The sequence below is a fragment of the Pecten maximus genome, chromosome 8 (genome assembly GCF_902652985.1).
Source record: "Pecten maximus chromosome 8, xPecMax1.1, whole genome shotgun sequence".
NCBI lineage: Eukaryota > Metazoa > Mollusca > Bivalvia > Pectinida > Pectinidae > Pecten > Pecten maximus.
The window spans coordinates 37,477,542-37,503,465 of NC_047022.1; the positions used below are offsets into that span (position 1 = coordinate 37,477,542).

General features: G+C 35.8%; 2 protein-coding genes and 1 long non-coding RNA gene across 4 annotated transcripts in view; 2 read left to right on the forward strand and 1 right to left on the reverse strand.

Moving 5' to 3' along the window:
- Positions 1-3,452: 3,452 nt before the first annotated feature.
- Positions 3,453-8,754, reverse strand: LOC117333410 (transcription elongation factor SPT4-like). Of its 2 annotated transcripts, XR_004533891.1 has the most exons (5): positions 8,623-8,754; positions 6,183-6,289; positions 5,129-5,184; positions 3,951-4,487; positions 3,453-3,900 (listed from the first exon to the last, which is right to left on the reverse strand). XR_004533891.1 is itself a non-coding variant. In XM_033892698.1 (4 exons), exons 1-4 carry the CDS (start codon positions 8,752-8,754, stop codon positions 4,360-4,362), a joined length of 423 nt encoding a protein of 140 aa, XP_033748589.1. In that variant the 3' UTR covers positions 3,453-4,359. The 2 variants fall into 2 exon arrangements, 1 of the variants encoding a protein (XP_033748589.1); XM_033892698.1 differs by having other exon boundaries at positions 3,453-4,487.
- Positions 8,755-9,365: 611 nt separating this feature from the next.
- The window catches only part of LOC117333411 (ATP-binding cassette sub-family C member 9-like), a 49,681-nt gene continuing 33,122 nt past the window's right edge, over positions 9,366-25,924 (forward strand). The window contains 14 exon segments of the mRNA XM_033892700.1: positions 9,366-9,974; positions 11,156-11,335; positions 11,618-11,674; positions 12,001-12,267; positions 12,652-12,807; positions 14,125-14,280; positions 18,609-18,743; positions 18,914-19,076; positions 19,407-19,447; positions 20,212-20,463; positions 20,804-21,017; positions 21,411-21,611; positions 22,090-22,195; positions 22,557-22,652. Of these exon segments, the coding sequence (XP_033748591.1) occupies positions 9,411-9,974; positions 11,156-11,335; positions 11,618-11,674; positions 12,001-12,267; positions 12,652-12,807; positions 14,125-14,280; positions 18,609-18,743; positions 18,914-19,076; positions 19,407-19,447; positions 20,212-20,463; positions 20,804-21,017; positions 21,411-21,611; positions 22,090-22,195; positions 22,557-22,652 (2,588 nt within the window). The 5' untranslated portion in view covers positions 9,366-9,410.
- LOC117333412 lies at positions 15,031-15,634 on the forward strand. The gene is made up of 3 exons (XR_004533892.1): positions 15,031-15,060; positions 15,425-15,456; positions 15,565-15,634. It is a non-coding gene; the product is annotated as an uncharacterized LOC117333412 (long non-coding RNA).

Here is a 25,924-nt window from a genome sequence, read left to right on the forward strand (position 1 = left end):
GTTTACATAATCAGTTTAGGGTCGAAGTGTCTGAGATTTCCGGGGTTTAATGAGGGAAGACTGCTCAAATCCGGGAGAAATTTAACCCCGATTCGGGAAGTGTACCAAATCGGGATTTAGGGGAAATTTTAATGATTTTCCGGGCACTTCCCGCGTAATCCGGGATGGTTGACACCTATGATATTTATTACTTCATCTGTATGGCAAGCCGTTTGGGTTTTTACCTATTAAATACAGATATCTGTATTTAAAATAAAGATATCATTATCAATATAAAAATTAAAGATATCTTTAATTCAAATAGAGATATCTTTAATTTAAATAGAGATATCTTTAATTGAATTAGAGATATCTTTAATTGAATTAGAGATATCTGTATTTGAATTAGAGATACCTCTTTAAAATGAAGACATCTCTATTTAAATAAAATTAAAGATATCTCTATTTAAAATAGGGATATCTTTAATTCAAATAGAGATATCTCTATTTTAAATAAAGATATCTTTAATTTGACAAGAATTAAAGATATCTATTTAAAATAAAGATATCTCAATTACAATTAAAGATATCTGTAATTCAAATAGAGGTATCTGAATTTGAAATAGAGATATCTGTAATTTAAAAGAAGATATCTCTATTTTCAGTAGAAATAGGGATATCTATTTAAATTAGACATATCTTTATTTAAATAGATATCTTTATTTAAATTACAGATATCTTTATTTAAATTACAGATATCTTTATTTAAATTACATATATCTCTAATTAAATAGAGATATCTTTAATTAAATAGAGATATCTTCATTTCAATAGGTAACAATTTAAGAGGCCCAAAGGGCCTTAACGGTCACCTGAGATTTGAAATATTTCGGCCAACTAAATTGACCCTTTTTGGCCCCACCCATCAGTCCTAATGGGGTCAGTCTATGAAGAGTATTTGATTCTAACATATAGTAGATAAGAAGATTTTTGAAATTTCAGTCAATTTGACCCTTTTTGGCCCCGCCCACCAGCCCCTGGGGGTCAACCAGGGCCAACATGTACATAACATCAAACTGTAATCCCATGCTGATAATTTGAACCAAGTTAGAATGAATTCCAATACAAATCCAACAAATAATAGTCAAAAATGTGATTTCCCTATATAAACTATAGTAAAGTTTACCCCCTACCCAGGGGCAAACGTGAGACCCCAGGGTCATGAAATTCACAATTTTGGTAAAGCACCTTAAGACCCTTCCATCTATGAAGAGTATTTGATTCTACCATATCTGAGAGTAGAGAAGAAGATTTTTGAAATTTCAGTCAATTTGACCCTTTTTGGCCCTGCCCACCAGCCCCTGAGGGTCAACCAGGGCCAACATGTACATACCATCAAACTGTCATCCCATGCTGATAATCTGAACCAAGTTAGAATGAATTCCAATACAAATCCAACAAATAATAGTCAGAAATGTGATTTCCCTATATAAACTATAGTAAAGTTTACCCCCTACCCAGGGGCAAACGTGAGACCCCAGGGTCATGAAATTCACAATTTTGGTAAAGCACCTTAAGACCCTTCCATCTATGAAGAGTATTTGATTCTACCATATCTGAGAGTAGAGAAGAAGATTTTTGAAATTTTAGTCAATTTGACCCTTTTTGGCCCCGCCCACCAGCCCCTGGGGGTCAATTAGGGCCAACATGTACATACCATCAAAGTGTCATCCCATGCTGATAATTTGAACCAAGTTAGAATGAATTCCAATACAAATCCAACAAATAATAGCCAAAAATGTGATTTCCCTATATAAACTATAGTAAAGTTTACCCCCTCCCCAGGGGCAAACGTGAGACCCCAGGGTCATGCAATTCACAATTTTGGTAAAGCACCACAAGACCCTTTCATCTATAAAGAGTGTTTGACTCCACCATATCTGAGAGTAGAGAAGAAGATTTTTGAAGTTTTAGTCAATTTGACCCTTTTTGGCCCCACCCCTCAGGCCCCTGGGGGGTGGGGACCATATAATTCACAATTTTGGTTGACCTTCAGCCATAGAAACTTTCTGCTAAATTTCATTGAATTTTGTTAAGCGGTTTTGGAGAAGAAGTCGAAAATGTAAAAAGTTTACGGACGCACGACGGACGACGACGGCCAAAGGCGATTAGAATAGGTCACTTGAGACTTCGTCTCAGGTGACCTAAAAAACCCAAACGGCTTGCCATACATCTGTAGATCCGAAACCAATAGGATACATAATAAATTATATCATCAATATATGACTTAAACAAGTAGAAAGTTTTTTTTATTTCTCTCAAAACATACTTGTTGGTCCCAAGTTGTACTCCTTATGGCCATCTCTTGGATTTTTTTTTTTTTTTTTTTTGAGAAGCGTACTCTGTCCTGATATTTCTCAACTTCATGTGTAAGGTTCTCCTTGTCCCTAGTTGTACCCATTAAATTCGGAGACTTATCAGGGTTTTGACAGAACTTTGAAGTTTATTGCTATTACTTTAGAAGTACAGGGGGATAATGTAGGTTCCCATTGGGTCCCTACTTATGCCCTTGGTCTCCTGTTGTGCCCAATCAATTTTGAGTCTAGTCAGGAAAAGAAAATGGCTGATAGATGGCCATCTGGGGATTTTGATATTTGAATTTCTTATCGTTACATTTCAGAAGTTCTTAAAGAGTATCGAGAGGATGAGGGTGTAGAGACAAGATCAGTCTTTCATATGACTAATTATATAATTTAATGATTAACACCAAGATCCCTCTGTAATCTCTTGTTCTGGGGAAGAGATAACTAATTTCACCAGAGTATCTATATAGGGAAAGACAGCTAGCATGACTTTAATGTAATATTGAATTGTCAAATAAGAAATCTGTCTCTACATAGGGTTTTTGGTTTTGAATTTCAAAGTATATCAATATTTATCAGTATTCTGACTGGAAATTGGTTATTTGTACTAGCAAGTTTGTGAGAAAAAAACATGGGTCTGTTCCATGGACAGGGGTATATCACAACCCTCCTAAGGGTTTGACTGGCCAGCACTCAGTAACTTTCTAAAGAACAGACCCACGTAAGATTCTATTTGTGAAAACTTGTGGTCTCTGAGCAGGGTTCTTACAGAATTCAAGCACATTTTTGGAACCTTTTTCTCACTTTTTTAACTCATTATCTTCATCAACTCAGTCTCTTGAAATGTGTCGAAGAATCAAATCAAAGACATGTACTTATTGTTCTTTTTATAATTTTCTCCTGAATGAATACTTCATTTTTAAGGAATCTGAAAAGAATTACATTTTTACAGCAAGCATGAATCTCAGTAGTGTGCAAGCACATTTCAAGCATTGATCCCAATTTCAAGTACTTTTTGTCATCTGTACAAACCATGCTTTTGATTCCATAATTGCTAGTCAAGTTACTTAAATTCTTACCACTAAATACATTCAAAAAAAACTCAAAGGATCATATTTTAATGTTTTTTATTTGACTGCTACTTTTGTACAACAAATTTAACAAAATTCTTTGACGAGAAAATAGTTGCATTATACAAAATGCTGATTAAAGGTTTGAGTGTGTTAATTAAATTTTACAAGCTTATTTAGTTAAATATTTTAATCAAATAACCAAATCCTGCCTATGATGTTTCCATTGTCTTAGTGCAACTTGTTCAAATATAGACCATAAATCTGTACATAAATACAAATGAAATATTCAAAATTGAAAAAAAAAGAATATTTTTCAAATTTCTTTCTAAACGGAATCATAATATATTGCACCAATTTCTAACATAATTGGTAAATACTAATTCTCCAGCACACAGTTCACCATGTTAACAAAGTAATTCAGATATATACACACTAAAATATCCTCAAAATCCCCACAAAGACACCCTCTCTCACACACGAACACCCTCACAAACAGTGATGCCTTCACAAAGACACCCTCTCTCACACAGAACACCCTCACAAACAGTGATGCCTCCACAAAGACACCCTCTCTCACACACGAACACCCTCACAAACAGTGATGCCTCCATAAAGACACCCTCCCTCGCACACTAACACCCTCACAAACAGTGATGCCTCCATAAAGACACCCTCCCTCGCACAGAACACCCTCACAAACAGTGATGCCTCCACAAAGACACCCTCTCTCACACATGAACACCCTCACAAATGATGTCACCCTAACAGTGATACACCCCCTCACTCACCTACAAATAGTGTCTGGGAAGCTGTCTTATACAGATATGCACTCTCTCATACACAATGTTTTGTCCTCATAATTTTGGTTTTCACTTAACAATACACACCAGTCTCATACAGGATTAAACCTCTCAAACTTTCCATGAAATTGCAGTGATGATTCGTCATCCAACTAGTTTCTGACTGACATCTCGAGGTCTGTAAATAATTCCTTTTCTCTTCAACTCTCGGACCACTCCCGGTGGAAGGCGCCCCGTCACAGACAAGGCATAACAACCCTTCACAAACCGACCTACAACATCAAATTCAAATATTATACATAAAATAAGAAAATTTCTGGTACATACTTTTAGTTTAGACGGAAAAAATTGTACATATCCTACCAATGTTTTCCAACAGGAGTCACATGGAAATAGTCAGAGGAAAGCCAATTTAATATCAGAGACATTTACCACAGACAGTAACTATATCTACACATAACAATATAACATACTCCTCCCGCAGACATTACTGTCTATCTACATAGTTAGGTCTAAATAAAACAGTCTCATGAAAATATTCCAAGTCTATGAGCAGTTTACATGTGGCGAGTTTCAGTACTTTTTTGTAACTGATATGACAACACTTTTTGATTTTATCTTATTTGCTTTGCAATGATGATCCTGAAGGACAAATCTAGAACAATGTTAATATCAATGTATAGAACTGTCTTTAAAATGTAAATGTACTGCTGTTGAATAAACAAAAATTCACCCATTAAATTATTTGATCCAAAAGCTACTGAATAAGATTTGCCTCCTTTTTCAGAAAGTTGTGCATGAATCTTTGGTTATGGGTGAGAATATTGAAGTCATGAAACTGTGGTACATACCATAGAGAGTAGCTATATCTACACATAATAATATAACATACCCATGAAACTGTGGTACATACCTATCCTTTGCCATTTGGCCACCCAACTGTCATCACCACTCATCATAGCTACCATTCTGAAAATAGTAACATTGATAAGTATAAAACAATGTAAATTGTACAGCTTTGAAATGTTTAATACTCTTGAGTACAATAGCAAGTGTTTCAAATATGATGTCAGCATCAGAAAACATTCAACTTCAAACAAGACCATTGAGGTTGACAGTGACAGCTGGTGATTTACAGTCTACTCCAGGCTCCCTTAAAAGTTTGACTACTTCGGTTTTGTTTTTTTCAAAAACCCCATATACGTAATTGATTCTGTCCTTGAGCAAGACACTTCATCATAATAATATTACACTGGGTACCATATGACGGGTCTGGAACTCTTCTGTCTGTTGTTCAGTGAGGTAGCCACAAGGAGACCTTACATAAATTATGCTTCAAAACTCTGGCAGTTGTCAAATTACCCCAGCAAAACAGCTTTAATGTATACAATAACCCCAGCAAACAGCTTTAATGTATACATTGCCATTTTGTATACATAATACTGTATATTATGAGCGCAGCTTCCAAAGTCAACACTGTGGGAACTGTGAATTAATTTGAAGCTTGTTTTTAGTACCATGTGTACAATATGTATAAGTTTTTGGAGTTTGATTTTTTATTCAGAATTCCTGTGAGACTCATTCAAATTTTGAGTGCTCACTTTATCTCTTAAGGATAAATAACTATTGGGAATAATCATAATCTAGGAAATAAACTATGTTATACACAAAACAAAAAGACAATGGCAACAATACTAAGCTTCAAATTCCCTTTGTCATGGAAGTACAGAGTGTAGCGTGCACCGGGGGAACAACAGACCGTTTACCCACCCAAGAGCTGACCACGCTCGACGTTGTTTAACTTCGGTACACAGACATGAAACTCAACCGCACAACCACAAAAGCTAGCTATTGGACTTTGCAGCTGAAATGCCCATATCCATGAACCATCACATGAGTACTGTTTCTGGGATATCAATTTGTAATGAACAAATTTAATCAGTACAGCTTCAATATAATATACACACCCATCAAAATTAGCACTAGTACAGTCATACACTGCATCTCTGTTATTCTTCATATGTAAATGTTCCTCACAATTGTCACAGCCATCCAGCTCAAATTGGTCAAAAGTCTGTAAAACAGAATAAAAAGTTACAATACAAGATCATCATTAATTACCTTTTAGTGATAATTTATTATATTTCTACCAGTGAAATTTTATATTATTTTAATCATCAAGTATTTATTAGAATGATTTTAATGAGTTTTGTGTTAATCTGTGTTGGTGTCATTAATATTTTCATACATCGTTTTCGGGACCCCCTGGGCATCATTTTTGGTCAAAATTTTTCATGCGCAAATTTTCAGCCTCAAAAAGTTACAAAATTACACTGGTACGCAAATTACACGTGTTTTTACGGTAATATATTTCAAAATTTACTGTTTCATTAATTTTGTCTATTTTTAGAAACAAATCCATACACGACCTGGCATATAATACGCGAATTCAAGTATATATGCAAGTTGGCGGTTTTCCCCAACCTGATTAGTACAAGTGTCCTCAAATATGAGAATACCAAATATGATCCCAGGTATGTGAAATGTGCACTCGTAGATGATGGTATGTTGCAATTTTGTTAGTGTATTCACAGGCGTTTGAAGTTCTGACAGTAAACTGATATATAATACCATACAAAAAGTAAGGGTATTTACTATTTTAATAGTAAATACCCTTACTTTTTGTATGGTATTATATATCAGTTTACTGTCAGAACTTCAAACGCCTTTGGTGTATTCAATTTCAGGACAATCAGCTGCAGGTAATTGATGATTGAAGCTTATTGAGATTTTTTGAACGGTTTATAGACAATCACAATTTTTCCGAAATTGGGTCTTTTCACTGGGACGATGGAGTTCCTAACCTTCATCATTTTTGACAGGCGAGTGGTATTATGTTTACAAATTACAGTATACTACAGTAGCTATGCTCAGGCAAAGGGGAGGTAACTTTTTTTTGTCACCTTACCTTATACCTAAAACGTCATTCTCAAGCGCCTTTTTATAGCGTTAAATTAGCACATGAAAGCGTATACCTTTCAAACATTCGATTGACCGATGATGCAGATATGATATTGAGGCTATGTTAATGAGAAAAATCTTGGAGAAAATCAATGGCGGTAAGATGAGGTCCAAAATTGAAATCTGTAAATCCGTGTATTTTTCTTTTAACGCTGATTACATGTCAAAAATACTCTTATTTAGTTTAACACATGTTCTATCTATACATACATACCATAAAAGATGTGTGATTATTCCGCTTTTTGTTCGAAATGACCATATGTAAAAATTAAGATGGGGTCCGTTACGACTATGGTAAGCCACAGACCATGTTGACATTATCTACTTTCACTTTCATGCAGGTTTGGTTTTAGCATTTGAAAATGCATAACACTTCAATTTTGTCGATGTATAACTTAATTAAGTTATTAATTTAAAAGATAGTAATGGTACTGCAGCAAATGAAACATTTTCATGAAAGAATTTATCTATATAGCATATATAATCCACTAACTTATAGTTGAGTATCGTAACTCACGACAAGTTACGTAAGCGATCGTTCCGACGTGATTGTGACTAATATTGTGCAAGTTTGTTACTGTGAAATTGAAGCTAGTGAAAGTAAAATCGGGACTGATATTGACTTGGCATGTTCCTAAAAATCTCAATGATTATTTCCAAGTGTTGTTAAGAATACATTTTCATGTGATTTCAATATATTTGACAGTCGTCTTAATTCTAACAATGTCAAAGATACGGTCACAGACACAGTCCCTGGTTATAATTTGATGCTTTTCATACAGATATTTAAATGTTATTTCTTATTTTTCTAGTTTGCATGTTTTAGACAGGTGTGTGTATTTTCTTTGGCGAAGAAAGCAAAATTGTAGATAATTGCAAAGGGAGATAATTTGCTTGTTTTTTTAAAAATTGTGGCATCTTTGCGCAGAGATAAAAAAATTGTTTATGTTTTAGACGCCAAATTTGCTTTCATATGATAAAATACATATAGTTTTATATTGTGGTTTATGTAAATATTGCCGAAATCACTTTGAAATTATTTTTTTTTCATACTGACGCATTTTTTGAAAAATGGTTGACAAAGCTGACAAGAATTACCAAATTTCCGAAATTAAAAAAAATCATTAAAAATCCAAAAATCCACACATCTTCATTCTGTTTTTTTTATTTGCATGCCTAAGAGATGCTTCATGCATAAACATACAGGTTGCAAGTATATTGATATAAAATAAAAATGCCTGAGCATAGCTAACTACAGCCGTACAATGCATTGTGGAGTATCAATATTCCATCATCTCTCCCCAACTACAGACACTATTGTGAATTGATGCTGTGTGACACCAATTGTGCTTACAATAAGAAGTGCCATTAACTTCGAATACCTACCTTTACAAGGGAACAGAACAAACATGCTCGTAGGTTTCGGTTAGGATCCTTTGGCACTGTTTCGAGCGACATGTTTTCTCCAAACCAAAAAAAGCGTCTGGAAGATAATGCAGTATCCGGTGGTGGGCGCATTGATATTAAAGAAAAAAAGATCTTGTAAAGATATTGTTATTTTGAACAATAACCCATATTGCAACTATTTTTATGCAAAAATTTATTACAAAACATGGTTAGATCACAATGAATTTAATTTACAATGTTATTGCAACATTTATGTTTAATTTATATCTGTCGTCTAACCGGAACGCGTAGAGATAATATTTAGGTGTTGTTTGGTCAATCACCTAAATCGACTGTGGTTGTGAGTCTCTGGGCTTGTGTGAGCGAACTAATCCTAAATTTTAGGTCATACTGATGTAAGATGATGATCAACTAAGAGAAGGGATGATCGTTAACTGTTCACAATGGTGTTTATTTTCATTTTGACCGCACAATTTCCAAATTAATGATTTGGCAGCAGGTTCCGATTGCCATGTTGATGTTTATCTTTGTGACAGCAATCAGCTGATGATTTCATTATGTTCATGTATCAGAGGATGATTCAGTTATCTTATGAGCAAGGTGTGACTAAAGGAACCAATATCAAAATAAGTTTTTAAAACTTAAGTCCCACTGTTCAAACGATGTGAACATTAAAAACCTGTCGTTTGTTACACAGGAAAAACATGGACAAATACTGAAATCAGATACAGAGGAGATTTGGAGGATTGCTTAAATTGGAAATAAACATGGGGTTCTGCGGATCACGAGATGATGCTCTACGAGTTGACAACGGGGTCTTACAAAACGAATGCTTTGTTGATGTACTTAACATTGTACCCCATGCAATATTTCTCCTAATCAGCGTGTTTATCCTCATCGTATGGAACAGGTCTGTGCTCGGCCAGCTCCACGTAACAACATGGGTGCACTACCATGGACATTCTCTGAGATGGACAGTTACCATAGTGCTGGTGATAAGTTGTGTTGTAGGGATAGCAGAAGGAGTAATGTCAGACTACATGGACCAAGATACTGTTAATGTGCACGCTTTCCTCCCACAATGTCTTGCCCTCGCTGCAGCCTTGGGAAGTATTACTTACTATCATAATGTGGAGCAATGGAACTCACCGAGATTTCTCCTTGTATTGATGGGATATTGGTTGTCAATGATTGTCCTTAAATTCTTGAAAGCATTTTCTTTATACAAAAATGATGTGACACATATTCATCTGAGAGTCTGGCTAACTTGGTTTGATGTGTTGCTGTACCTGATACTGCTGGGAGTTGAACTGAATGTTCTAAGAGTGCAGGTACATTTGTGCATGTATGCTATACAAAATAGTCTTAATATACAATAGTGTTTCTTTTAGATATATATTTTGAAACATACTCTTCAGGTGGGCATGGGTATAAGGATAGCTATACAAAAGGTTATCTAACACAACCAATAAAGTTACCACCTTATATTAGTGTACACACATTGTATGCTCAGGGCATCCAGTTGACCCTTGACTTTTAGCAATTTCAGAAGTCAAATCACTACTTCTCAGAGATCTGAAGGGTCAAAACATTATGCCAAATAGACATGTTCCTTCAAATTCAAGAGTCAAATCTGATTTTGGAGAGTCAAAAGCATACTCTCAGGGGTCTACTGGATGCCCTGTATACTGATCATTCAAATCTGAGGAAAATTACAGAGCGATTTAATATCAAAACATCACTAGCAATTACTTTATTGGTTGTGCTAGATAACCTTTTCTATAGTTATAGATATAAATATACCGTATTTGACCTAATAAGGGCACGGGTAATTGACAGTGGGGGCGCCCTTAATAAGATTAGTTATTCTGAAGTTTTATGAAACAGACTACCTTATAGCAGAATACCCAAGGCTGTGGAAACAGTAAAATATTCAGTATAAAAATGTTCCAGATGAAGATATCTATTCATTATCATATTTTTATTATATTAAGCTTAAACATCACTTGAATATTCCTGTAAACTTGTAAACCATTCCAGCTGATCTTTAGACCAGAGAAAGTGTGTTCAAATGGAACTCTTTTGTGTTCTATTTATAGACACAGGTGATTTCCCAGATCATATCAGACATCGTTTTCTTTGACCTAATAATTGATTTACAATGTCTTTTACTAGCTTTCTGTTTACTCTTTCACAAATCAACCCTCTGATTAGTACTGCTAGTAATATAATTACTCTTTCACAAATCAACCCTCTGATTAGTACTGCTAGTAATATAATCCATGTATCCCAAGTATGAAACTTTCAAATTTTGTATTGATGCCAATGCCCAAACTTAGACGTCAATCCCAAAATAATCTTTTGTAGATCTTGTAGGCTATATAATAATTAACTTTACTTATATTAGCATTGAATTAAAATTCATTGATTTCATTATGGGAAAGCTATATGAAAAAAATCTTTAGCTTCCATATATTATATATTGTACAGCATATTTGCTTTTCTTATTCAGAGGTATGCTTTCTTCAAGAAGTATATACCAGCCCACTCTTCAAAGGAGCTAGGAACATCCAAGTATATTCACGACCATGTGAACCTCCTCTCCAAAGCTTCATTTTGGTGGCTCAACTCAACTCTAATGGAGGGTTATAGAACTCCATTAGAGATGGAGGACTTGGGTCCTTTACCAAAGGTTAGAAATATTTCACCATGTTGAAATTTGTCTTTGAATTTATGGAATAAATAGGTATTTTTCACAATCATTAGCATATATTTTTCATAATCATTAGCATAATATTTGTATTAGTTAACCAAGTGTTAAATTTTATGTTTTGCCAGCGATTTAATTCAATATTCCTTTTAATTTTTTCGATGATTATGCCTACTAGCTATATATAGGTAATTGTATTTCTATAGACACACATGTGTATGATCCCCATTTGTTACTGATTTTTTATGTGTAATTTATTACCAGACTGAGGGAGCTGTAGCCCAATATGCTAAACTACACGCTTCATTTGAAGAAGAAAAGGTAAGAAATATTGTATTGATAAAAAGACAATATCTCATTTATGTTATGTTTCAAAGTTAGTATTAAATAAATTATCTTTTTTATTTGTTTAATTTAACCAAAAACATATTTTTCACAATGGAGTTTAAATATGGAAAATACATATTGAATTATTTAGGAAGACATGAGTTAAGTACTGGTAATAATTTATCATGATATACAATGTATTGATCAAAATACCTTTTAGAAAATACCCTGGTATATAATTGTCCTATCCAAAATTTGTCATATCATTAAAGGAGTATTAACTAGATGTTTGTTTGACATGAGGTATTGTTTCTGTTTAGTATAAAGCATCATGCAGAAACCAATCCCCATCCTTTCACAAGAGCTACTTGAGAGCATTTGGACCGATGCTGGTGTTTGCTGGGGTACTGCGGTTGCTTGGTGTCCTGCTGTCGTTTGTGGGCCCCTGGTGTATAGAACACATTGTGGACTATAGCTACAAAGCTAAGTCCCACACCAACACCAGCCAGAGTGGTCCAACTGTACAGACATATGTAATCAACAATGGCACGGATAACTCTACATTCTCCACACTGCCAGATTCTAAGGTTTTAATTTGTTGATATTTTTACTCTGGTGAAGGAATAATTTTGTAAATTCCATTATGTTATAGGCCTTTTGACTTCACCTCAGATAGTAGCGGTTCACTTTGTAATTCTGTTGGGTTTTTTCATTTATTTTATAATATAAGGTTTCAATAATTGTTCTTTATTTGTTCTAATTTGCTGATTATGTGTTTTAATCAGATACAATAGATGACAGTATTCCTTAGTAGGTTTAGTATACCTGAAAGTGATATTCACTTAAACTATTGAAATAACATATGTTGTACAAGAAAACAATTCTGTTTGGGAAAGGTGATACAAAGGTTAAATAGACACAAAACAATGTATTATAATCGAAATGATTTGTATAATGTAATATTTTCACAGAACACTCTATTGTATGTGGAAGTGTCAAGCTTTTTCTCCAATGGCTACGTACTGTGTGTTATACTGTTTATTGGAACACTGTTGGAACACACTCTGATGCAGAACCATCACTTCATTGTCATCAGACAGGGCGTTAGGCTGAGGGCTGCACTGCAGGTCAGTACAAGTCGGATATGAGTAGGGCGTTAGGCTGAGGGCGGCACTGAAGTCAGTACAAGTCAGAAATCAGTAGGGTTTACAGACCGAGGGCTGTACCATAGGTCAGTACAAGTCAGAAATCTGTAGGGTTTACAGGCCGAGGGCTGCACTGTAGGTCAGTACAAGTCAGAAATCTGTAGGGTTCACAGGCCGAGGGCTGTACTGCAGGTCAGTACAAGTCAGAAATCAGTAGGGTTTACAGGCCGAGGGCTGCACTGCAGGTCAGTACAAGTCAGAAATCTGTAGGATTTACAGGCCGAAGGCTGTACTGTAGGTCAGTTCAAGTCAGAAATCAGTAGGTTTCACAGACCGAGGGCTGTACTGTAGGTCAGTAAAAGTCAGAAATCAGTAGGGTTTACAGGCTGAGGGCTGTACTGTAGGTCAGTACAAGTCAGAAATCTGTAGGGTTTACAGGCCAAGAGCTGTACTGTAGGTCAGTGCAAGTCAGAAATCTGTAGGGTTCAACGGCCGAAGGCTGTACTGTAGGTCAGTAAAAGTCAGAAATCAGTAGGGTTTACAGACCGAGGGCTGTACTGTAGGTCAGTACAAGTCAGAAATCTGTAGGGTTTACAGGTACAGGCCGAGGGCTGTACTTTAGCTGAGTACAAGTCAGAAATCAGTATGGTTCACAGGTTGGTAGAAGAAAAAGATAAGAAAACTTTACAGGCCTGTATGAGTGTGTCTGAAAGCTGCATGACAGAATCCAGTAAGGGTCATCAGTTAATATTTCAATGTATTGCCGATACAGAACAATACAGGATTTAAAAGATAAAACATTTAGGATCTAGAAAAAAAGTGTATATTATGCAATAATCTAATGTGCAATTCATTACACATATCTGATGTAGAATTAATTACACATATCTAATGTAAAATTAGTTACACATATCTGATGTAGAATTAGTTACACATATCTAATGTAAAATTAGTTACACATATCTGATGTAGAATTAGTTACACATATCTGATGTAGAATTAGTTACACATATCTGATGTAGAATTAGTTACACATATCTGATGTAGAATTAGTTACACATATCTGATGTAGAATTAGTTACACATATCTGATGTAGAATTAGTTACACATATCTGATGTAGAATTAATTACACATATCTGATGTAGAATTAGTTACACATATCTGATGTAGAATTAATTACACATATCTGATGTAGAATTAGTTACACATATCTAATGTAGAATTAATTACACATATCTGATGTAGAATTAATTACACATATCAAATGATGGTAAAGTTTCTTTGATTTATGTTTCAGACCATGATATTTGGTAAAGCATTGAAGTTATCCAGTCTGGTCATCAACAGTGGAAAGATGACCATTGGTCAGATCATGAACCACATGTCCATGGACACTGTATTCCTCATGCATCTCTTCTTCTTCATCCACTTTTTCTGGGGAGGTCCTCTACAGGTAAACACCTACATGTTTACAGGTAAACAGTACTAAACACCTACATGTTTACAGGTAAACAGTACTAAACACCTACATGTTTACAGGTAAACAGAACTAAACACCTACATGTTTACAGGTAAACAGTACTAAACACCTACATGTTTACAGGTAAACAGTACTAAACCCCTACATGTTTACAGGTAAACAGTACTAAACACCTACATGTTTACAGGTAAACAGTACTAAACACCTACATGTTTACAGGTAAACAGTACTAAACACCTACATGTTTACAGGTAAACAGTACTAAACACCTACATGTTTACAGGTAAACAGTACTAAACACCTACATGTTTACAGGTAAACAGTACTAAACACCTACATGTTTACAGGTAAACAGTACTAAACACCTACATGTTTACAGGTAAACAGAACTAATCACCTACATGTTTACAGGTAAACAGAACTAAACACCTACATGTTTACAGGTTAACAGTACTAAACACCTACATGTTTACAGGTAAACAGTACTAAACACCTACATGTTTACAGGTAAACAGTACTAAACACCTACATGTTTACAGGTAAACAGTACTAATCACCTACATGTTTACAGGTAAACAGTACTAAACACCTACATGCTTACAGGTAAACACCTACATGTTTACAGGTAAACAGTACTAAACACCTACATGTTTACAGGTAAACAGTACTAAACACCTACATGTTTACAGGTAAACAGTACTAAACACCTACATATTTACAGGTAAACAGTACTAAACACCTACATGTTTACAGGTAAACAGTAATAAACACCTACATGTTTACAGGTAAACAGTACTAAACACCTACATGTTTACAGGTAAACACCTACATGTTTACAGGTAAACAGAACTAAACACCTACATATTTACAGGTAAACAGTACTAAACACCTACATGTTTACAGGTAAACAGTACTAAACACCTACATGTTTACAGGTAAACAGAACTAAACACCTACATGTTTACAGGTAAACAGTACTAAACACCTACATGTTTACAGGTAAACAGTACTAAACACCTACATGTTTACAGGTAAACAGTACTAAACACCTACATGTTTACAGGTAAACAGTACTAAACACCTACATGTTTACAGGTAATCACCTACATGTTTACAGGTAAACAGTACTAAACACCTACATGTTTACAGGTAAACAGAACTAAACACCTACATGTTTACAAGTAAACACCTATATATTTACAGGTAAACAGTACTAGACACCTACATGTTTACAGGTAAACACCTATATATTTACAGGTAAACAGTACTAAACACCTACATGTTTACAGGTAAACAGTACTAAACACCTACATGTTTACAGGTAAACAGTACTAAACACCTACATGTTTACAGGTAAACAGTACTAAACACCTACATGTTTACAGGTAAACAGAACTGATCACCTACATGTTTACAGGTAAACAGAACTGATCACCTACATGTTTACAGGTAAACAGTACTAAACACCTACATGTTTACAGGTAAACAGAACTGATCACCTACATGTTTACAGGTAAACAGAACTGATCACCTACATGTTTACAGGTAAACAGTACTAAACACCTACATGTTTACAGGTAAACAGTACTAAACACCTACATGTTTACAGGTAAACAGAACTAAACACCTACATGTTTACAGGTAAACAGTACTAAACACCTACATGTTTACAGGTAAACAGTACTAAACACCTACATGTTTACAGGTAAACAGTACTAAACACCTACATGTTTACAGGTAAACAGTACTAAACACCTACATGTTTACAGGTAAACAGAACTAAACACCTACATGTTTACAGGTAATCACCTACATGTTTACAGGTAAACAGTACTAATCACCTACATGTTTACAGGTAAACAGTACTAAACACCTACATGTTTACAGGTAAACAGTACTAAACACCTACATGTTTACAGGTAAACAGAACTAAACACCTACATGTTTACAGGTAAACAGTACTAAACACCTACATGTTTACAGGTAAACAGAACTAAACACCTACATGTTTACAGGTAAACAGAACTAAACACCTACATGTTTACAGGTAAACAGTACTAAACACCTACATGTTTACAGGTAAACAGAACTAAACACCTACATGTTTACAGGTAAACAGTACTAAACACCTACATGTTTACAGGTAAACAGAACTAAACACCTACATGTTTACAGGTAAACAGAACTAAACACCTACATGTTTACAGGTAAACAGTACTAAACACCTACATGTTTACAGGTAAACAGTACTAAACACCTACATGTTTACAGGTAATCACCTACATGTTTACAGGTAAACAGAACTAATCACCTACATGTTTACAGGTAAAAGTACTAAACACCTACATGTTTACAGGTAAACAGAACTGATCACCTACATGTTTACAGGTAAACAGTACTAAACACCTCCATGTTAACAGGTAAACAGAACTAAACCCCTACATGTTTTCAAGTAAACCAAACTTGAGTGTATATTTTGCTGTAGATCATACTTGCCCTACTGTTGATGTAGTACAAACTTGTGTTGTATAATGTTGTAGATCATACTTGCCCTACTGTTGATGTAGTACAAACTTGTGTTGTATATTGTTGTAGATCATACTTGCCCTACTGTTGATCATGTACTACAAACTTGTGTTGTATATTGTTTTAGATCATACTTGCCCTACTGTTGATCATGTACTACAAACTTGTGTTGTACATTGTTGTAGACCATACTTGCCCTACTGTTGATGTAGTACAAACTTGTGTTGTACATTGTTGTAGACCATACTCGCCCTACTGTTGATGTAGTACAAACTTGTGTTGTACATTGTTGTAGACCATACTCGCCCTACTGTTGATGTAGTACAAACTTGTGTTGTACATTGTTGTAGACCATACTAGCCCTACTGTTGATGTAGTACAAACTTGTGTTGTACATTGTTTTAGATCATACTTGCCCTACTGTTGATGTAGTACAAACTTGTGTTGTACATTGTTGTAGATCATACTTGCCCTACTGTTGATGTAGTACAAACTTGTGTTGTACATTGTTGTAGATCATACTTGCCCTACTGTTGATGTAGTACAAACTTGTGTTGTACATTGTGTTGTAGATCATGCTTGCCCTACTGTTGATGTAGTACAAACTTGTGTTGTACATTGTGTTGTAGATCATACTTGCCCTACTGTTGATGTAGTACAAACTTGTGTTGTACATTGTGTTGTAGATCATGCTTGCCCTACTGTTGATGTAGTACAAACTTGTGTTGTACATCGTGTTGTAGATCATACTTGCCCTACTGTTGATCATGTACTACAAACTTGTGTTGTATATTGTTTTAGATCATACTTGCCCTACTGTTGATCATGTACTACAAACTTGTGTTGTACATTGTTGTAGACCATACTCGCCCTACTGTTGATGTAGTACAAACTTGTGTTGTACATTGTTGTAGACCATACTCGCCCTACTGTTGATGTAGTACAAACTTGTGTTGTACATTGTTGTAGACCATACTCGCCCTACTGTTGATGTAGTACAAACTTGTGTTGTACATTGTTGTAGACCATACTAGCCCTACTGTTGATGTAGTACAAACTTGTGTTGTACATTGTTTTAGATCATACTTGCCCTACTGTTGATGTAGTACAAACTTGTGTTGTACATTGTTGTAGATCATACTTGCCCTACTGTTGATGTAGTACAAACTTGTGTTGTACATTGTTGTAGATCATACTTGCCCTACTGTTGATGTAGTACAAACTTGTGTTGTACATTGTGTTGTAGATCATGCTTGCCCTACTGTTGATGTAGTACAAACTTGTGTTGTACATTGTGTTGTAGATCATACTTGCCCTACTGTTGATGTAGTACAAACTTGTGTTGTACATTGTGTTGTAGATCATGCTTGCCCTACTGTTGATGTAGTACAAACTTGTGTTGTACATCGTGTTGTAGATCATACTTGCCCTACTGTTGATGTAGTACAAACTTGTGTTGTACATTGTGTTGTAGATCATACTTGCCCTACTGTTGATGTAGTACAAACTTGTGTTGTACATTGTTGTAGATCATACTTGCCCTGCTTTTGATGTAGTACAAACTTGTGTTGTACATTGTGTTGTAGATCATACTTGCCCTACTGTTGATGTAGTACAAACTTGTGTTGTACATTGTTGTAGATCATACTTGCCCTACTGTTGATGTACTACAAACTTGTGTTGTACTGACTACAAACTTGTGTTGTACATTGTGTTGTAGATCATACTTGCCCTACTGTTGATGTAGTACAAACTTGTGTTGTATATTGTTGTAGATCATACTTGCCCTACTGTTGATGTACTACAAACTCGGCTGGAGTGCTGTTATAGGAGGATCTTTGGTTATACTTGCCGTTCCTCTCCAATATTTCGCCGGCAGTGGTCTCTCAAATGTCCAGAAGAAATGTATGGTATGTGTGCTTTCTTAATGCAATTATGTATTACTGTTATGACATTGATAAGAGCATAATTAAGTGAATCAGATGAAAATTATTACAACAAAACATTATTTTATGCAATTTTCCTCTTGCACAGCTTTTTATTAGTCTCTGGATTACATACAACTATTTTGATTTTCCAGTCAAAAGCAGATAAAAGAGTCAAGAAGACAAACGAGGTTATACAGGGTATAAGTGTTGTAAAGCTGTTGGCATGGGAACCGTTCTTCACTAAAAGCATCACTGAGACTCGTACAGATGAACTAAGAAGCCTGTATTTCAACTCATTATTCCGAGTTCTGTTATGTAAGTCTTACTTACAAAATGTGCTTTTTTGGCTAAGTTTAAACAACTTCATTTATGAGCAAATTATAAATTACAAATTCTGTTTCATGTACATGTGTAACATAGCAATAAGAATGACATGCATAGATAGCTTTCGCTTTTCAAAGTTTAGCCTAGTTTTCAAAAACTGAAATATTAAAAGAGGTAGAGCTTAAAAACAATCATTATGGTACATTGTATTTGGAAATTTATGACAAGTTTATTCAACATGAAACCAATACGTGTGTATGTCTAATTTTAAAATATCAACATTTTGGTGAAAACACTAATGATTTGCTGTGTTGTCTACAGCTTTCATCGGCATTGCAGTTCCTGCTATAGGTACAATGTTGGTAAGTTTGCATTTTACTTGGTTTACTTCCATCATAATTCCTTAAGAGAAAAAAGAACTTGTCAGCCTTTCCTATCAGGAGAAATTTTACAAACTGCTGTACCACAATATCCATAACTGTCACTGAAACTTTCAGTTCTCACAGTTCATATTAAAACAGCTGTAATCATCATTATTTTTTAGATTTTGGAACTTTGCAATTAAATACCTAAAAGTCGAAATACAGAGAGGTTTCTTTTTAATATTTTCCTCAAGTTCATGGAAAAAAAAAGTTTTAAATTTTGTTTTTTTTTGTCCAAAATCTGAAATAAAGTGAAATCCAAATGGTATTCAGATTAATCTTAGATATACACAATGATATTAAAACTGTAGATATCAAAACTTTTCTTGATGCTTGTATTAGTGATTATAGTTATACAATGTACAGACCTTGTAGGTGTTTCATGAGATTACATTTCACTATACTGTATGTATTGGCATTTAATTGATCAGTTAGAAATTCACATGATTAGTTACTGTTTAAACACTTCAAAACATTGATAAAATGAAAGCGCCATATATTGACTAAAGGCATGGCACCATAAATGTTGAATACTGTAATATCAGAGACCTGTCCGTAAGAGCCAAGTTCAAAATCTTAGCTTCTATAGGCTTCAATTCATCACAGTTTTTTACTGAATGTACAATATAGTGACATTTATAAAAGTTAAACATAAATCATTATTGAGCCAGCTATTGTGAAAATGATTTTTTTTTCGGTGACAGGCATTCTTGATCCACCCCTATCTAGAGGACGAGCCATTTACTGTGGGGAAGGCCCTATCCACGCTCTCCCTGTTTAATCTACTACAGCTACCTTGTTGGTTGATCACTCACTTCGTCAACACTTTTGTCACTGCTAATGTTAGCGTGAAGCGTCTGTTGCCATATTTCTTGGCTGAGGAGGTGGAGGGACCCGGAGGCCGTGGTGCCAAGACCCACACACACAGCATAGGAGTGGAGACAACAGATCTGGATGTAAGTCTTATAAACATTCACACATATCATTCCTGTAAATCACAAAGAAACATATCATTCTATATTTATGTTATCATGCGTTCATACAGTAAATGTGAATGTGTAATACGACATATGTAATTATGTCATCAATGTATACAGTTTGTCTGGAAATAAAACCCACAACAATCAACTATCAGTGACCTCTACTTTACAAAACAAACTCATGATACTTACAAATAAATGTTTCACCTTAAATCCACTTCTTGGATTAATGCCAGGTGAGTGATACAGGCCCTTTGGGCCTCTTGTTTATAATTATGATACCTTTTAATGAATATAATGTTGTCAATGTGTACAGAGTATACGACTGGGGTTGGTAGTGGATATAAGTAATGGGACAAGAAAAACGAGTTCTTTACTGCGGAAGGATGAAGACACCAGCTCCCTCAGTTCGTTAGAGAGTACATACTCTCGTACACCCATGCACAGTCGTCATGGAAGTCGAGCCTCACTCCTGGATACACACGAACCCAACAAGCGTGCCAGTATTGGTAGGACCTCCGCAGGGTCGGGTATGACAGGTTTATTTCTTTATGCACCAATCAATATCAGTCTGTTTGATTCAGCCAATTTAAGGTTTAGATGTAGATCCAGAGCATTTCCTGCCCAATTCATGAGAGCATTGGTGCCCGAGTCTGTTGTGTCTATTTGACATTACCTATGTATCATACTAGCATATAAAGACTTTATAATCAGCTACCGTTCTATTGGTGTGATCTATAGGTGAATTAATTTGTCTGAAATAGCTCGTTTTTGTACTTTTGAATTCAATTTTAAGATGTAAATCATGCTGACCTATAGTATAGACATCCTACAATGATTGTGTCAGACCCTACAGTACCTGGCCGACACCACAACATCTGTGTGATATGTGTTATGAATGTGTTGTTATTTTGCTTCTGAAGTTCTGACCGTGTCAGAGCCTGCTGAGCCAGGTCGGCGCCGTCATACAAGTGGTGTGTCAACAGAGGATGAAGATGATGTTGCCGATGTTACCACGGTGATAGAGCCACGGGCCACTGTGGAGGTTGTCCACGGTAACTTCTCCTGGGAGCTGGAAAGTAAGGAACTGTCACTGAAAAACATTAACATCAAAATACCATCAGGTGAGTGTTGAATAGACCAGCCAGGTGAACTACTTGTATACTAGATTAAATCTATAATGTCTTTAGAATATTATTTTCAATATATATGTTTTTCTTTGGTTTTCCCAAAAGAAATTATGAAATGGACCGTGATTTTCAACCCTACTAATTAGTTCAAGGCTACAAATTCAGCATATGTTACTATCACTGTATGTCAAAAATACCACTGTTCAGGGTTAATCTTTACACAGAAATTTAACAGTAATGAAGAAAACAAAAAATATTTATCGATGGACTACCATAACAATAACAAGGGGATTGAGTTTATTTGTGTCAAGTCTTATTGTTCTTGTTGTTATTTCAAAAATACTTCAGAAAATATGGATTTGGTTTTATACATGTACTTATAGGTAGAAATGGTTATATCTGTATTTGATAAAGTTATAGAAATAATGAAATGGCATTTTCAACAGATTTATTTTTTCTTTTAATTTTTCAGGAAAATTGACTATTATTGTTGGTCCAGTGGGATCTGGAAAGTCCTCGCTATTATCTGCTGTTTTAGGAGAAATGATCACTGTATCAGGAACTGTGGACTGGAATAGGTAGGCTCTTTGTTCAAGGTTGATTCTTCCAAAATAACTAAGTTCATTTCTTCAAAACTATGTCAGTTCAAGGTCATTTGATCACAGCCAGCAGATAAGGTCAAGGTCATATCAATTGCTTTCAAGTTTCTAGAGTTCCACAAGAAAGCATGTAACTCAAGCTTCCAATTACACTGAGAATCAATATTAATAATATACATGTGTCAATATTTATTAATCTTTTGAAATAATGATGCAGGAAATAATGTGTTATTTCCTTTTAACTGAATATGATAATCACCAATGTCAAACAATGAATCAGTAATGATAAATCATCATTACCAAGCTGTGACATGGTAATGTGAAATGTTTAATTCCACAGAGGAACAAGACGTGCCTATGTTTCCCAGAAGCCTTGGTTACTGAATGCCTCATTGAAAAACAACATCCTGTTTGGGCAGCAATTCCAGTGGCGAAGGTAACTATGGAATTCTTCATATCCAATGTTTTTTATCAAGTGACACACGGGGAGGAACAGGAATTCCTCATATCCAATGTTTGTTTATCAAGTGACACACGGGGAGGGAACAGGAATTCCTCATATCCAATGTTTGTTTATCAAGTGACACACGGGGAGGGAATAGGAATTCCTCATATCCAAGGTTTGTTTATCAAGTAACACATGGGGAGGGAACAGGAATTCCTTATATCCAATGTTTGTTTATCAAGTAACACACAGGAGGGAACAGGAATTCCTCATATCTAATGTTTGTTTATCAAGTGACACACAGGAGGGAACAGGAATTCCTCATATCCAATGTTTGTTTATCAAGTGACACACTGGAGGGAACAGGAATTCCTCATATCCAATGTTTGTTTATCAAGTAACACATGGGGAGGGAACAGGAATTCCTCATATCCAATGTTTGTTTATCAAGTAACACATGGGGAGGGAACAGGAATTCTTCATATCCAATGTTTGTTTATCAAGTGACACACGGGGAGGGAACAGGAATTCCTCATATCCAATGTTTGTTTATCAAGTAACACATGGGGAGGGAACAGGAATTCCTCATATCCAATGTTTGTTTATCAAGTGACACACGGGGAGGGAACAGGAATTCCTTATATCCAATGTTTGTTTATCAAGTAACACATGGGGAGGGAACAGGAATTCCTCATATCCAATGTTTGTTTATCAAGTAACACATGGGGAGGGAACAGGAATTCTTCATATCCAATGTTTGTTTATCAAGTGACACACGGGGAGGGAACAGGAATTCCTTATATCCAATGTTTGTTTATCAAGTAACACACGGGGAGGGAACAGGAATTCCTCATATCCAATGTTTATCAAGTGACACACGGGGAGGGAACAGGAATTCTTCATATCCAATGTTTGTTTATCAAGTGACACACGGGGAGGGAACAGGAATTCCTTATATCCAATGTTTGTTTATCAAGTGACACATGGGGAGGGAACAGGAATTCCTTATATCCAATGTTTGTTTATCAAGTAACACATGGGGAGGGAACAGGAATTCCTCATATCCAATGTTTGTTTATCAAGTAACAAACGGGGAGGGAACAGGAATTCCTTATATCCAATGTTTGTTTATCAAGTGACACACGGGGAGGGAACAGGAATTCCTCATATCCAATGTTTGTTTATCAAGTGACACACGGGGAGGGAACAGGAATTCCTCATATCCAATGTTTGTTTATCAAGTGACACACGGGGAGGGAACAGGAATTCCTTATATCCAATGTTTGTTTATCAAGTAACACACGGGGAGGGAACAGGAATTCCTCATATCCAATGTTTATCAAGTGACACACGGGGAGGGAACAGGAATTCTTCATATCCAATGTTTGTTTATCAAGTGACACACGGGGAGGGAACAGGAATTCCTTATATCCAATGTTTGTTTATCAAGTGACACATGGGGAGGGAACAGGAATTCCTTATATCCAATGTTTGTTTATCAAGTGACACATGGGGAGGGAACAGGAATTCCTCATATCCAATGTTTGTTTATCAAGTAACAAACGGGGAGGGAACAGGAATTCCTTATATCCAATGTTTGTTTATCAAGTGACACACGGGGAGGGAACAGGAATTCCTCATATCCAATGTTTGTTTATCAAGTGACACATGGGGAGGGAACAGGAATTCCTCATATCCAATGTTTGTTTATCAAGTGACACACGGGGAGGGAACAGGAATTCCTTATATCCAATGTTTGTTTATCAAGTGACACACGGGGAGGAACAGGAATTCCTCATATCCAATGTTTGTTTATCAAGTAACACACGGGGAGGGAACAGGAATTCCTCATATCCAATGTTTGTTTATCAAGTGACACAAGGGGAGGAACAGGAATTCCTCATATCCAATGTTTGTTTATCAAGTAACACACGGGGAGGGAACAGGAATTCCTTATATCCAATGTTTGTTTATCAAGTGACACACGGGGAGGGAACAGGAATTCCTCATATCCAATGTTTGTTTATCAAGTAACACACGGGGAGGGAACAGGAATTCCTTATATCCAATGTTTGTTTATCAAGTGACACACAGGAGGGAACAGGAATTCCTTATATCCAATGTTTGTTTATCAAGTGACACACAGGAGGGAACAGGAATTCCTCATATCCAATGTTTGTTTATCAAGTGACACACGGGGAGGGAACAGGAATTCCTCATATCTAATGTTTGTTTATCAAGTGACACACGGGGAGGGAACAGGAATTCCTCATATCTTATGTTTGTTTATCAAGTAACACACAGGAGGGAACAGGAATTCCTCATATTTAATGTTTGTTTATCAAGCGATACACGGGGGGGGAACAGGAATTCCTTATATCCAATGTTTGTTTATCAAGTGACACACGGGGAGGGAACAGGAATTCCTTATATCCAATGTTTGTTTATCAAGTGACACACGGGGAGGGAACAGGAATTCCTCATATCTAATGTTTGTTTATCAAGTAACACACAGGAGGGAACAGGAATTCCTCATATCTTATGTTTGTTTATCAAGTAACACACAGGAGGGAACAGGAATTCCTCATATTTAATGTTTGTTTATCAAGCGATACACGGGGGAGGGAACAGGAATTCCTTATATCCAATGTTTGTTTATCAAGTGACACACGGGGAGGGAACAGGAATTCCTCATATCCAATGTTTGTTTATCAAGTGACACACGGGGAGGGAACAGGAATTCCTCATATCCAATGTTTGTTTATCAAGTGACACATGGGGAGGGAACAGGAATTCCTTATATCCAATGTTTGTTTATCAAGTGACACACGGGGAGGGAACAGGAATTCCTTATATCCAATGTTTGTTTATCAAGTGACACACGGGGAGGGAACAGGAATTCCTCATATCCAATGTTTGTTTATCAAGTGACACACAGGGAGGGAACAGGAATTCCTCATATCCAATGTTTGTTTATCAAGTGACACATGGGGAGGGAACAGGAATTCCTCATATCTAATGTTTGTTTATCAAGTGACACACGGGGAGGGAACAGGAATTCCTCATATCCAATGTTTGTTTATCAAGTGAACACATGGGGAGGGAACAGGAATTCCTCATATCCAATGTTTGTTTATCAAGTGACACACGGGGAGGGAACAGGAATTCCTCATATCTAATGTTTGTTTATCAAGTGACACATGGGAGGGAACAGGAATTCCTCATATCCAATGTTTGTTTATCAAGTGACACACGGGGAGGGA